We start from the raw sequence: 15,941 nt of genomic DNA on the forward strand, positions 1-15,941 counted from the left end.
CTGGGGAGCCACCAGTAATACAGTATATCAAAATGCTAAAAATACCATAAAAACCTGATGTAGATTCAACCCTGGGGTCAGGGGCATATGTACAAGGGTGGCAATTGCAACCCAGCTCCATGCTTCAAGGGGCCTGTGGAGTGCCCTGTATGTCTGAATAGGAAGAGGATAAAAATGGAGGGTATCGGTTCCTCTAACTGGCACCTATAGCTAATTGGTGGAGTCCATACACATTTACCAAATGCAGTGCAATTTACAGTAGTTGTATAAGCCTATGGTAATAATAAGAAGAATAAACGTCATTTTATACACTGCCTTTAAAGGTAGATTCTCAAAGTGCTTTACAAAGACAAGAGAAACAAAAACACAAGAAATACACAGGATAAAACAAAAGGAAAAATGGACAATTACCAGAAAGCTTTTCTAAAGAAAAAAGTTTCTAGATTGGATTTGAATTAGTTTAGAGAAGATGGCTCTCTGATGTTCTTTGGAAGTGAATTTCCAGAATTTTGGAGCATAGCAGGTGAAAGCTCTGTGTCCCATTGAGTGTAGGTGAGTTGGGCACACAGAAGATCAGAATTTGAAGAGTGGAGGTTACGAGTGACGGAGTAAGTTGATAAAAGTTCAGGGAGATAACGGAGTTGCAAAGCCATGAAGAGCCTTATAGGTGAGCAAGAGGATCTTATAATCTATGCAAAACCTGACGGATAGCCACTGCAAGGACTGCAGAATAGGCGATTGGAGAAAGCAAAACCTGCTTGAAACAGATTAAATGCAGGTCAGAAAGAAGTCAACTGCATCTGTCAGCTGATTCGGAATGATCTTAGAAGCTTCTCAAGCTGATGTCAGACCAGTGCCATTGACACAAGCCCAAAGCTCACTGATACAGGACTCAAGCAATTTGCCAATGTTTTTTTCATAATTTGTCTATACATCACCTTTAAAATAGAAGCATGGCGAAAACTTTTTTGGCCAATCTTCCCTTGTAGGTGTGCTTACTTGTGCTCTCATGTGACCCAGAATCAGCTGAAAGTGGGCTAAATTCCCAGGCTCTGGAAGTTTCCTGGCCATATTGTTGGGATCCAACTAGCTGCCTGATGCACCTACTCCCTCTCCAGCCTGGCACTCCAGTGAGTGCTGGAGGGGCAGAGCATAGAGTGGGGACTGACAGTCACTGCTCTCTGTTCTGGGAAGACCGAGAACTGGACAATCAAGAGACAACTGTAACTTCAGTATGGAAGTGAGCATGTGTGTTTGTTTTTTTGTGAACTCCAAACTTCTCCTTTAGGAGCTCATCAGCTAATATCAGTGGTTGCTGCATCTTCAGGTTTTATAGGAAGTGTCATGTGTTGTCAATTGTTAGAGTCAGTACATATGTGAAGATATGTGATACAAGCTTGTTTAAGAGAGATAAATCTTAATAACCTGATCCTTTTCAAAGTATGTTCCGTAGGAAACTCTCTAAGGAACTGAAAAATTTAATTTGATGCCACTGACGTCTTTTTTTACCTGTCTATTGTACAATGAAGATTTCTTTTCTGTCTTTCAGACTCCACTTACTGACACCGAATCTCCGAAGGAGTACAGCCAAACAGTGAAGCAGGTAACACAGTGTTCTTTTGTTTTTTAAAAGGTTGTTTCCTAAAGAATTGTTCTGCTTATTGAGAAAGAGACATTGATAGGCCAGTATCTCCCTCCTTTATTAGTGTCTGAAAGTTCAACCATTTAAACAAAGCAAAAATAATTAAAAGGGTACACTCCATAGATATTGGAAGTTGAACTAGACCTTTCAGTAAATTTACAGGTCTGCATAAATAAATTCCTTGCATGCCACAGTAATCAACAACAGTATATTTTTTCCAAAAAGCTGTACCTATTATTAAAAAAACAGACTTTGAGCTACAGTCAGGTAAGGAAGAATTCCTTAGTCACCTAAGGCTGCAAACAGGTTACAAAAAGGAAATCAGCGGGGGCTGATCTGCACACGTTATGTTGCATGTTACAGTGCATTGAATTAAGGCAGCCCATTCATTTGAATTGGAAAAAACAAAAAAGTGCACTACTTGGGTGTGTGTTACTATGCATTGTGATGCGCTGCCTAAGTGCATTGGGGTGCTCTTGAAAATAAATGGCATTGCAATGCACTTGTATGTATAATGGAAAAGGATGAAGCTATCACTTCAGTCTGAACAAAAATGTTTCCTTATTTCTGAAAAGAAAGCTCATGATGGTAATGCCAAAGGTAGCACTGTAATCTCTATGTAACCACTTGGCAACACGCAGTGTACCCATATGTCTCTGGACTTCATGTCTGGGATGATGCCCACAGCTGCAGGTATCATTCCAGTTCCGTTTTTTTAGAGCCGATGGTCGGCTCTCTTGTAAAAGCAATCAGAGAAGCTAACTAGCTGCTGGATTGCCATTCACCCCCTCCCATTGCCTTCTGCTGGTTTAACGAGCTGTTCCATCCCACGGGAACACCCTATTGACCAGTCAGTGCTTCCACCAGCATAAAATGCTTTTAAGGGCAGAGGAAGGATTTGGGGTCTTATTGATCGAGTACTTGTCACATGACTATTGATGTCACAAGGGATGTTTACATTCCTTGTAGCAGCAATATAAGTGATAAGAAAAAATTTAGAGTGACAGTGTAAAAAAAAATGTTTTAAAAGTTGAAAGTGCCCCATTTATAACCTCACATGCCTTTCATGATCACGCTCATTCCTCATACATGAAAGCTGACATGACAAGCCGTGGAGATTTTAACAATGCTGCACATAGCAATTATTCTTGATGATATCTAAGCCCAAAAACCAAAAACTGAATATACTGCAGTTTACCAATTCTTAGGTGGCAAGGTGGCTCATTCCATAGAAAGGATAGAAATATTAGTGTAGTGACCCAGGGCAGACATGTATGCCTTCGTTCATCTCCATTACATAGGGGATCACAGCATAATTGGTTTAGACAAATAAGATTTGTTTTATGCTTCCACTTCAGCCACTGGAAGTGAAAATGACACTGCATTTTGGCAAGATCAACTGGTATTTTCTGTACTTACTGAAAAAAATAATAATGCAGCCACCACATCTAAGGACCGGTAAGCTGCAATATATTACTATTTTGTTCTTGGGTTTAGTTATGTTTAAACTGCTTACAGGAAGCACAGCTTGCCTGCTCAGTACGTGAGCTTTCATCCAGACCCTGCTATAATGCACCATTTTATCCCTCTACCCTTTTCCAATAATTGGGAGAGAGAGCACTACCAGTACTGTGAAGTTCCGAACAGCTGCCAAGCAGGATGTTGGACAGCAAAGGCTACACTGTCACCTGTTTATTTAGGGAAAAGTTACAGTTTTTGCTTATAGCCCATCCCTCTAGTAAGGTATATCTACACATTCATGCTCCCTTCTTGCACCCTGCCTTGTTGGACCTCTTGCTTCTTTGCTGTAAGTACCCTCAATGGCCAATTGCCAGGCCTGAATGCTGTTATGTTGGAAAGCAGTGATGTGTCATTATCACTTGGGGAGGTAAGCTTGGATACCATTAAACACTTGAAGCTATTCGGGATGGTGAGGGAGCATGGATGGGTGGTATAATTTGCTGGAGAGGTGGTTTTTACTTGGCATTTAGCATCTGGATGAACACTCCTGCTCTTCTACTGATCCTTTGAGGTGGGCTGTGTGTGATGTGCATGAGATGAACAACAAAGAAATATTAGATTAAGGTAATAGATTAAGGTGACAGGTGTAAGAAAAATGTCTAATTTTGGCAGAGTTTCAATCTGCTGAGATGCATTCAGTAGCTCTCTGGTTGGAATCACCATTTGGCTAAATTTTTTTTAGAGTAGATCGATGTCTACATAATTGGCAGATCCAGCATAAGAGCCTAGGTGCATAGACTACAGTTTGCACTTTGGCATAGTATAAGTAGGTAAGGCAGGCATCAGAGGCAAGGAGGAAACTATGCAGTCAACACATTATGGGAGGTAAAGATTTAGTGGCTTAATATTATGATAGTGTAGCCCCCCCCCCCCCAAAGAAGCCACTAGTAGAAAATAGATTCATTCCCCTAATTCTAGTGCATACACGAACAGGCACACAGCATTTTTCTCTCTTCTCTGGTTCAAAAAACAGTCTAGGTGTGTCTTTTATATTTTTATTGCAGAATTAGACTTGGATGGGGTGAGATGAAGCATGGGATACCCCAAGAAATTGAATTGCCCGAGGACACTTATCTTCACACTGATCTGACAGAGAGGGGACTTCTCTTGGAGAACTAGACCCATTGCACTGCTGCTCCAGGTCTCAGACTATTTCTGGACTCTCCGGTCACCTACTGGACACACCTCCCGAGGCATTGGCCAGGTCTCCATAAATATTCAAGCTGCCCTTCATCCCACTGTGATTCTAGAATCCGCTAGAATGCAGAGGGAAGTAGTCAGATCAGCAGCGTGTGAAACATTGAGCAGACTAAAGTAATCAACCGCTTCTCCTCTGGATACAGGGTAAACTAAATTTGCCTAGCAACCTACACTAAATACATAGATATTAACTCATGGTGGAGAAGGATTAGGAATAGTTGTGAGCACCCTATGACTGGTACAAGATAATTCCTGAAAACAAGAAAGATATTTTGCTTTAGCCAAGTCAATAAGTCTCCCTTTTTCTCCAAGACAGCCCCCATTTTGAAGTTATTTGCATTGCATGTTTCATAAAACGTTTTATAACGTGGGGAGACACACACACGTTGTCAGTTTTTTTGGATGCAGGAAAGTGCCCTCAGTTTTTTTCTGGGAATCTTGGGGACTATGCTACAGACCATCTGAAACTATTTTCTTAGAATTGGATTTGTTGATCAATTTTCTTCCAGATCTTCAGTGCAGGTCCAAGGATGAGCTTCAAGGTTACGTAAGCAGAAAAACATATAGTGGCTTGTGTCTGATTCGAATAGTTTCCCTGCTTTGAAGACAAGGCATGAAGTTGAGAGCAGACTTGGGTTGTTCTGGCATGTTCTTCGCCAGATACCACACCCCTTTTTAAACATAGTACGTCTCACACACCCTGTAACTACAGCACACATATGGCATTTATTTTTATCTGATAGCCACGTGTTGTAGCTGTGCACAGAACATACAGTAAACTGTCCATGTACTTTTTTGTCACTGGCTGTATCCCTGTTTATGGTTATATAAATGACTGTACAGTACAAAGTATTAAAAGAAACTTGTCCTGAGGGAAATACAGTCAGATATTTTTGACCTTCTTCAAAAATTACTAGTTGCCTGACTGTTATAATTCATTAGAGTTTTTTTATCCACATACCAGGTCAGTGACTCAAGACTCTAGAGGGTCAGCATGATGTCCAGGCAACCATTTGGTTATTTATGTTTTGCCCTAACTCAGGAGAGACTTAAAAGGAAACCATAGTCTTTTTTATGTATTTTAGATATTTACTCATTACATATGTAGGCTGTGTTTCCTGTCTGGTATTGTGCCATAGCTGTTCCCTGCTGATCCTCTTATCTTGCTGCACGTTTATCATGCATAGTTTGTCTGACTGAAAGCAATAGACATCTGCAATCTGTAAGAACTTGAATGTAAGGACTTAAATTTTTTCTGGTAGCCAGAAACAATGTGATCTTTGCATAGGCTTTAGGTCACTTAAAAGAGAAGTATGGTTTTGCAAAGAAATAAACATTTATACTCACCTAGGCTGATCGATGCTGCATCTGTACCCTGTTGGCTCTAAGACTGAGAACTGAGCTATCAAAGACTGCTGATCGCTCAGTTCTCAGACTTCAGTAAGCAGAAAGCCGTGAATGTCAGTCACCGTCACTCTGCTCTGCCCCTCCAGCTTTCACTAGTGTGCCAGGCTGTGGATGGGTGGGAGTAGCTGGCTCTGGCTCTCAGCAGCTTGTTGAGAGGTTGAGCAAGCTGCTGGTCCCGGCTTTTGAGTGCATCCCAACCATATGGTTGGGATCATTTCAGAGCCTGGACCAGCTCTGTGACATCAGCCAACAGCAGACTTTAGTCTGCTGTCAGCTGAAAACAGGTCACAAGAATAAAGAACGAAGTGCACTCCTGTGATCCCCAGAAGTACAGCCAAAATAGCTTTGGCTATACAGAACTTCCCCTTTAAGAGGGATCAGTTGGAACAATGTTTTATTCATGGTAAAAACAAACTTATAATATGATATGGTATGGAGTGTGACTTTTAGTGACAGGGCCACTTTTGTCTTATAGTTAGTGAGAGCTCATGTAACTTAAAGCACTTGTACACCCTTACATACTGTATACCCAGTAAAGTGAATGGCCTCGGGTGATACACAGAGATGAAATCAATCCTGTAACTGTACCTGTACCTGTTTATCTGCAGTCTTCTCTACATCCATTCAAAGTCCAGAACATATAAAGCTTGTCTGAGCTGTCAGAAAAAAAGGGGCAGAGAGTTGAAATTACACACTGGAGAAGGGACACCCCCTCCCCTTCATACAGCACACAGGAACAGAGCTGAGGCTGCAATCACAGGCTGTGTGCTGGAGATCCCTTCCCCGTTACCTTTTTTTCTTTTGATGTCAGGAGAACTTGTGAGAATTGATTCATTCTGATAACAGAGGAATGAGGCAACACATAGAAATGGCACTTAGTGCTCTTAATTGAGACAAGCACACACTGTAGAAGGATATGCTTTGTTCATATTTCATGTCTGAGGGTTACAACCACTTTAAAAAAGGAACTTCACCCTACCTAACCAGTTTCTATAGCATGTAAGTGACCCGTGGGTGCTTGCTCCTTTTGCACATGTACAGACACACAGCAGGTCATGTGTGGATCTGTGGTACGTGTATGCAGGATATCACTGAAACCAGTCACTGTTCTTCTTCTGTGGCTGTCCCCTTCATGCAGCAGACTTACTATGTATACTGTTAGTACCTGTACTGCAAGGAATGGTAGAGGGGTCATACTGTTAACTGATAGATTTACAAGTAACACACAGCAGTTTCTTTTCTGCCCTTCTGTGTATAGCTTAAGCCAGGCCTTGAAATTTCCCAGGGCCGTCTTGCTGAGCAGGCTCGGAACTCAGGGTCGGATCTGTCACTCGCACTGGGAGCCGTCAGACTGCTCAATAGTTGAGCAAAGTGAAAACAAAGGAAGGAGTGTGTGCTGTGCTCTCTGCCTCCCCCTAGAGTGCAGTACCCGGCTCTGTGAGTGAACAACGAAGTACTGCAACTTTTTATAGTTTGTATGTGTGTGTGTATTTGTGTGTGTGTGTATTTGTATGTGTGTGTATTTGTATGTGTGTGTGTGTGTGTGTGTGTATTTGTATGTGTGTGTGCGTATTTGTGTGTATGTATTTGTATGTGTGTACGTGTATGTGTGTGTGTGTATTTGTATGTGTGTGTATGCATGTACGTGTCTCTGTGTATGTACATGTGTGTATCTGTACATGTGTCTGTGTGCGAGTACATATGTGTGTGTGCATGTACATGTGTGTGTGTTTGTGTGTATGTACATACATGTGTATACGTACATGTATCTGTGTGTACTTGTCTGTGTGTATGTACATGTGTATGTATGTACATGTGTTTGTGTGTATGTAAATGTGTTTGTGTGCATGTACATGTATGTGTGTCTGTGTGTGTATACATGTGTCTGTATGTGTGTATATATACATGTGTCTGTATGTGTGTGTGCACATGCTTGTGTGTGTATGTACATGTCTGTGTGTGTATACGTGTGTGTGTATGTACATGTGTCTGTATGTAAACCTACATGTATGGGTGGTTTGGTCAGGTTCAGGATTATGTGGTTATTATGGGTGGTAGAGTATGGGGCATTTGCGGTATTGCTGGGTTGGATAGTAGGTAGGATATGCTTGGTAGAGTTATGGTTTTGTGAGTGACAGATTATGGGGGGTTATGGTTATATGCGGTGCATGGTCTAAGTATGATGGAGTGTTTAGGGGGACATTGGAGGCCCTGATGTAATGTGGGGGGACTCTGGGGACCCTGATGTAATGTGGGTAACATTTAACAGTGTAATTTCATGAAATAATTTACGAGGGCGTGTTTAGGGACGGAATTAGGGGTGTAGCAGGGTAGGGGTTGGGTGGGGCAACTGGTGGCGAGTAACTCTTAAGGCCTGGCTAGTAGCTCAGGACTTGAAATTTTAAGCCCTGGCTTAAGCTGGCCGTACACTAGTAGATTTTCAAACAAAAGTTCGTATGAGCATTTTCAGTACATTTGATGACAAATGCGAAAGTACTTTAAAATTTTGTCTGCTTTTTACAATTTTCATAATTAATTTTGGAATGAATGGGCTATCCCAAATGAAAACCAAATTTACTGTTAGAGATTTAATCATTTAAGAAATAATTTCTTGCTTCTTTGAATTTTCCATTCACTGCAGTCAAAAATGAATAGAGACCCCACTAACGAGTAGAAAATCCTAAAATGAAATTTTTTAAAATAAAACTCTACTAGTGTATAGGCAGGTTTAGGAAGTATATACTGATTAAAAAAAAAAGCTCTGCCCCCCTTGGGCCCATTTCACATGGGGCGGACTCTGTCCAGATCAACAGGGAATCTGCTCACAGATCTCCTGCTGATCAGAGCAGAATGAACAGAAGACACATCCTCCATTCAGTTTCTGCAGAACAGACATGGACAAAGCCCGCTGTCACTGGCCCAAATGCTGCTGAATCTCAATTGATAGCAGTGGGAGTGACATCTTGCTGCCTTATCTATAGTGGGAACACATTCCATAGGGACAAACAGACATCTCTTGAGCAATTCTGCCACTGGCAATTCCAACAAATTGCCAGCCACAGGATCGCTAACAGCAGTCGCCCATCTGGCATCAGCCTTTGGGTGAGCCACATTTAAAGCAATAGAAGCTGATTTATATGATGCTTGTAGACTGAATTTGTAGGTTGTACAAAGTAGAACAAAAGCTTTTCATCTGCCATGAGTCATTTGGCTCAGTGGTAATGTTTTCACCAAGCATTTGAAGTGTTCCTTCCAGGTTCTTGTGTGTTCAAGACTTAGTGGAGTACACAAGGGGTGGGTTCACACTGTGGTATTGCAGCTATGTAGAAAAACCCATGTAGTGTGTTGGTGTGCTGTGGTGCCATTCATTCATAACGGCACCCCACTGCACCTTTACAATGCAGCCACTTTGCAAGATGACACACTACCATGTGTTGGAGAGGGCTGCATTATAATTATATTGGATGCGCCTTTTTGGTGTATATAAGCCATCCAATACAAATAAGGGGGCTGTCTTTACGCATTGGACATTAAAGTGTTACTAAACCTAGGACCCTGCATTCACTATAGCTGGTCTCTCACAGTACACAGAACATGGAAATGCAATTATTTTAGTAAATATAAACAGCTAAAGACCTTTTCTCACCAGCAGTTAGAGCAGTCTTGTGACTTCTATCAGTGTCCAGCTGTGCACTGGTTAAAGCTTGTAGGAGGAGTTTTCATTCTCCCCTGATTGTCCTATGAGGCTGCAGGATCCCTGACCCTCTGTCTGGGCAGTGCTGATTGGCCCTGTTCTGATCACATGCACCTTCTCCAGAAAAAAACCCCAACTCTCTAGCAATACACACCAAACTGAGCATGTGCAGCTTGCCCCAAGGCTCTGTTCTGTCAGAAGATGGATTGGGGACAGTAGAAGGTGCAGCTTGCCCCAAGGCTCTGCTCTATCGGAAGATGGATTGGGGACAGTAGAAGAAGGGGAGGATCAGAGATGACAGTATCAAACATCCACAATGAGGAGGATTAACCCCTTATTTTCAACAGTGATAATAACAACCATGCTTTACTGCATATATAGACTGATTTTACTGTTGTGGGTTTAGTAACACTTCAACACATCACAAAAATTATTGACAATTCTTAATATATTTAATACGCATCTGGGTTATTTACTAAAATTATATGGTGCAAAAGTTGGTGCAGCTGTGCATAGAAACCAATCAGCTTCCAGGGTTTATTGTCAAAGTTTAATCGAACAAGCTTAAGTTAATAGCTGATTGGTTATCATGCACAGCTGTACCAGATTCTGAGTGCACCCATTTTAGTAAATCCCCCCTATTGAATTCATTATCAATTTTGCAGATATTTTTACTCAAAACTCTCACACAGGTTAGAGCATGTTTCATACTGGGGACACTTTAGGAGAAAATATTTGCTAAAATAAATGTCCTAATTCTTTGAACATGACTTTGCATATGTAGTTTGTTTTACATTATGATGACATTATATTACTGTTTCGACTTGTCTTCAAGATGTAAATCTCTCTTCCCTCAGGTGGTGTCACAGAAAATTTGGAGAGCAGCAAATGTTTTGCAAATTCAGCTGCTTAGCATGTCACCGACTCTGATGCGTGACAGAAAGCACCACTTTCGCAATCACAGGTACAGTTCTTACCTCCTTATTTTGGATCTGAATATTGAAGAAGTGCACTTGAGGCCTGGTTCACACTAATGTCATTTCAAATGCAACTTGAGTTGAACAGAATCTTGAGACAATGGAATCACATTGTTTTCAATGCAACTCAGCACGGAACGGATCCTGTACTACTTTGGTGTGATTCCAGTGCAATTTTTGCCCCGTAGGATCTACAAACCTTTTCAATGCTGCATCCAAGATACACTACATAATCGCACTGAAAGTCAGATTAAATCACATTGCAGCAGTGTGAGCCTAGCCTTAAATTCATTTTAACTTATTAAATATTTGCAGACAAACCAAAAAGGTTTAAAATTGTACCCTATAATTTATAGCTGCTCCTGCTGTACCCTGACAGCTGTATTGGAAACCTGTGGCTGAATGAAACTCTCTATCAATATATATAAATACATAAAAAGTGAGCGCTCTCAAATCAGCAGCCAAAGCACTAAAGGTGATCACAGCAAACCTTATGAAGTTATTTTGTATATCCTCCTGCGCTACTATGCCTACTATGGATAAAGGACAGCTGCTAACATCCAATCCTCCCCTTAAGCTGGACAAATAGATAAATTAGTATGATACTGCTGTAGCCCTATAAATAAACTAATACCTTTTATACACAATATATGATAGTAATGCACAATTATATACAGATCTAATTCAGGTGATATTAGTAGGTGATTAGTGCAATATATATCAAAACAAAATATTCAAGTGATAATTCAAAATAATAAGTGGCACACAGTGATTCCCTGAGTGAGTCTGTACTTGGCGTTTTTATCCACATTAAACCTGTTACACAGTTTTGCACTATGGAGGATCTTTGTGTTTTTGTTGTATGTGTTGGTTATGTGTTAGAGAAGACACTGGTAGCTTGTGATGAGGCAGAACTCTGTTTTACTTGTGTGGCTTAAGTTGCAAACATACAGAACACATTTCAGCAGACATCTTGGTTTTTGAAGAGAGGAAGGAAGAGAGAGAACCAACAAGTTTTACACATATCCACAACTAGTAACCTCAGTGTACAGTGCCATCTACTGGTCAAGTGATATTAACACACTATACTTTATAGTACATGCTGTTGTATCTCCAACAGTATGATCCCAAAACATCACGAGTTTACAAGGGTATATACCAAGTTACTGAAGGAGGACCAAAGGCTATTGAGATTGGTGGAGCTACTTGTACCCTGGAGAGGAGCATGCAGGATCCTCACTGATCCATAAGGCATTATGGGCCCTGTGGGTCGCAGGGGGAAGGTGAGCGGGCAAGCCTACCATTTAGGATTATTTCTCACCACCTGCACCAACACAGGAGCATGTTTTTGAAGAATTGTGGGTGCTATCTCATATGTGAAATCACTGGTTGCTGTGGACATTTGCAATTATATCACCTATATATGGTGACTTATATCCCTGTATAGGGAATCACTGTGTGCCACTTATTATTTTGAATTATCACTTGAATATTTTGTTTTGATACAGTCAGGTCCATAAATATTGGGACATCGACACAATTCTAACATTTTTGGCTCTATACACTACCACAATGGATTTGAAATGAAACAAACAAGATGTGCTTTAACTGCAGACTGTCAGCTTTAATTTCAGGGTATTTACATCCAAATCAGGTGAACGGTGTAGGAAGTACAACAGTTTGCATATGTGCCTCCCACTTATTAAGGAACCAAAAGTAATGGGACAGAATAATAATCATAAATCAAACTTTCACTTTTTAATACTTGGTTGCAAATCCTTTGCAGTCAATTACAGCCTGAAGTCTGGAACGCATAGACATCACCAGACGCTGGGTTTCATCCCTGGTGATGCTCTGCCAGGCCTCTACTGCAACTGTCTTCAGTTCCTGCTTGTTCTTGGGGCATTTTCCCTTCAGTTTTGTCTTCAGCAAGTGAAATGCATGCTCAATCAGATTCAGGTCAGGTGATTGACTTGGCCATTGCATAATATTCCACTTCTTTCCCTTAAAAAACTCTTTGGTTGCTTTTGCAGTATGCTTTGGGTCATTGTCCATCTGCACTGTGAAGCGGCGTCCAATGAGTTCTGAAGCATTTGGCTGAATATGAGCAGATAAAATTGCCCGAAACACTTCAGAATTCATCCTGCTGCTTTTGTCAGCAGTCACATCATCAATAAATACAAGAGAAGCAGTTCCATTGGCAGCCATACATGCCCACGCCATGACACTACCACCACCATGCTTCACTGATGAGGTGGTATGCTTAGGATCATGAGCAGTTCCTTTCCTTCTCCATACTCTCTCTTCCCATCACTCTGGTACAAGTAGATCTTGGTCTCATCTGTCCATAGGATGTTGTTCCAGAACTGTGAAGGCTTTTTTAGATGTCGTTTGGCAAACTCTAATCTGGCCTTCCTGTTTTTGAGGCTCACCAATGGTTTACATCTTGTGGTGAACCCTCTGTATTCACTCTGGTGAAGTCTTCTCTTGATTATTGACTTTGACACACATACACCTACCTCCTGGAGAGTGTTCTTGATCTGGCCAACTGTTGTGAAGGGTGTTTTCTTCACCAGGGAAAGAATTCTTCGGTCATCCACCACAGTTGTTTTCCGTGGTCTTCCGGGTCTTTTGGTGTTGCTGAGCTCACCGATGCGTTCCTTCTTTTTAAGAATGTTCCAAACAGTTGTTTTGGCCACGCCTAATGTTTTTGCTATCTCTCTGATGGGTTTGTTTTGTTTTTTCAGCCTAATGATGGTTTGCTTCACTGATAGTGACAGCTCTTTGGATCTCATCTTGAGAGTTGACAGCAACAGATTCCAAATGCAAATAGCACACTTGAAATGAACTCTGGACCTTTTATCTGCTCATTGTAATTGGGATAATGAGGAAATAACACACACCTGGCCATGGAACGGCTGAGAAGCCAATTGTCCCATTACTTTTGGTCCCTTAACAAGTGGGAGGCACATATGCAAACTGTTGTAATTCCTACACCGTTCACCTGATTTGGATGTAATTACCCTCAAATTAAAGCTGACAGTCTGCAGTTAAAGCACATCTTGTTCATTTCATTTCAAATCCATTGTGGTGGTGTATAGAGCCAAAAAAGTTAGAATTGTGTCGATGTCCCAATATTTATGGACCTGACTGTCTATATAGCACTAATCACCTACTAATATCACCTGAATTAGATGTGTATATAATTGTGCATTACTATAATATATTGTGTATAAAAGGTATTAGTTTATTTATAGCGCTACATCAGTATCAAACCTTATGAAGTACCAAATAAAACAAAGTGCAGCGCTAGATAATAGGTATAAACGAATAATAAAATGTCCTCAAAAAATAGAAGCATAAATGAACAGTTCATAAAAATTAAGGATAATCCACTTATAGCAGGATACCAGGACAAGTTTGTGGCAGGAACAAATGATAAAAGTGTGCACTCACCGAACGCACATGGATAATGCGCATGTAATCAATATCCACCAGGGTCACTTATGTAGGCGGAGTAGGTGAGCTTCCATCTAAGGATAGATAATCTTGTCTTGGTAGTGTGTGGTAGAACTGCTAGGTTCAGAGGTCCCCTTAAGGTTGGATGGGTGCACAGCCTGGGTACAGGGCTCCCTCCCTCTGGTGGTAGTGCATTGCAATAGGGTATCCTGGAAATTAATTAGCGCCAATGGGAGCCAAAGAACAGGTGCCCATAGTGTAGTATTTTGATGATTTTATTCAGAATATAAGTGAGTAAAACAGGGTAGTATAACACTCAAAAAACACAGTAGTGGTAAAGAGTAGTACTGACCCCTTAGTTAAGATGGCCATCGGGCCTCCTCGTGGCTCCAGGCGGCTGTGACGTCACGATATGTTGGCTCCTTCTAACAGGAATTAAAGGCCTAAAGTGAATTAAAATTTATGCCGGAAATACTACTAGACAGACTCGACTTTCAGCATTAGCCTCCACAATGTTAGAAAAGAACTTATTGTTGGAACTGAAACTCATAGATAACCTGTAGTAATTGAACTCTTCTTAAGGAAAGAAAGGAGGATGGGAATTGTGTACAGATAATCAGTAGTTTTGGTTAGTATAATGTATTTTATTTATATTTTTTTATACAGTCAACCCTGGCTAATCCAGGCCCAGCTTTTTCCATGTCCCCATTTTTTCCATGCTAAATTTTTAAGGTTACAGCCAAAAAGTGCTGAATTAATTCAGGCAGGACATCACTGAAGACCTAGGTGTGAAATGCACGGCCTGCCACTGATGGAATGATAGGCTGTCTGTCACTCTTTCCTGTCTATTGAGGGTCTTTCTTGTAGTCATATGTAGAGGAAACAAGTCATTTCTAGGAACCCCCAGGCTATATAGACATTTGGAGGTCATTTAGGTACCGAAAGCTGAAGGTGTATTTGTATCAACCACATACAAGTAAGAAAATAAACATGGTCTCCATAGGACACTCTAGAACAGTGACGTCATTGACACTGGGTTCAGCTTCCGTGCCCTAGAATGCCACCTGGAAGTCAGAAAATAACAGCTTTTATCTAAGGCTTCTGACACAGGTGTTTTGCTTTTTGACAGCTCCCTTTAACTATGGAACTGTTGTACTTGTGGAGCCCCCAGGCCAAAAACAAATGGTGTGCACACAACATATATATATGAGAAATGCTGTGGTCTGGGATTTGTGTTCCAATCTTTTGTGGCTTTTTGAATAATCTGCAGCTTATTGATAACAAAATAAAGCAAACTGATTGGAGTACATGGGATAAAGGCAGGGCTTTTTTTCAGTGGGAATGTGGGGGAACACAGTTCAGGCACCTCCAGCACTGAATGTATGTAATGGTAAGGGGTGCTGGGGTGTGCTAGAGGATCTATTGTTGCTGGCTGCTGTGGGATCTATTGTCACTGAATGGGGGTCTATTTTTGAGTGATGGTCTATTGTTGCTGGTGGGGGATCAATTGTTGATGGGGGTAAATTGTTGGTGGAAGGGATCTACTGTTGAGGGAGTGCTCTATTTGCCATTGTTGCTGGCTGCTGGAGAATCTATTGATGCTGGTTTCTGGGAAGATCTGTTTCAGCTGCTGGGGGTCTATTTTTGCTTAGGTGGTATTTTTTTTGGGGGGGGACCATTGTTGCTGGAGGAATCTATTGTTGCTGGGGTAGGTCTATTGTTGATGGCTGGGGATCTATTTTTCTGATTTTCTTGCTATCCACAAATGTCATACAAATTATTTATCACCGCAAAATGACACTTGGCTCTGTATTCTTTATAAGGTTCGGTACTGGGAGGTGAGTAGGGGGTGGAGACAGGAAGTGACTCAGAAGGGGGGAGTTCCTGCACCTATTTTTTTGAGAAAAAAAGCCCTGGATAAAGGATTTTTATAAATGTATGAGTCACAGGTGGAATCCACGCATGCAAAGAAATAATCACCTACACATTCAGACTTTCAACAATCCTATAAGCAGAGTAGATCCCAGTGAAAATGCTCACT

At 41.2% G+C, this 15,941-nt stretch overlaps 1 protein-coding gene across 1 annotated transcript in view; it reads left to right on the forward strand.

The window, feature by feature from the left end:
• RAPGEF3 (Rap guanine nucleotide exchange factor 3) overlaps positions 1 to 15,941 on the forward strand; it is a 125,190-nt gene that overhangs the window by 50,942 nt on the left and 58,307 nt on the right. Inside the window, exons 2-3 of the mRNA XM_089691388.1 lie at positions 1,550 to 1,603; positions 10,322 to 10,428. Of these exons, the coding sequence (XP_089547514.1) occupies positions 1,550 to 1,603; positions 10,322 to 10,428 (161 nt within the window). The remainder of the gene's footprint in view (positions 1 to 1,549; positions 1,604 to 10,321; positions 10,429 to 15,941) is intronic.

Source organism: Staurois parvus, unplaced genomic scaffold (genome assembly GCF_062004578.1).
Source record: "Staurois parvus isolate SC_StPar_1 unplaced genomic scaffold, SC_StPar_1.0 ptg000562l, whole genome shotgun sequence".
In the NCBI taxonomy this organism is placed as follows: domain Eukaryota; kingdom Metazoa; phylum Chordata; class Amphibia; order Anura; family Ranidae; genus Staurois; species Staurois parvus.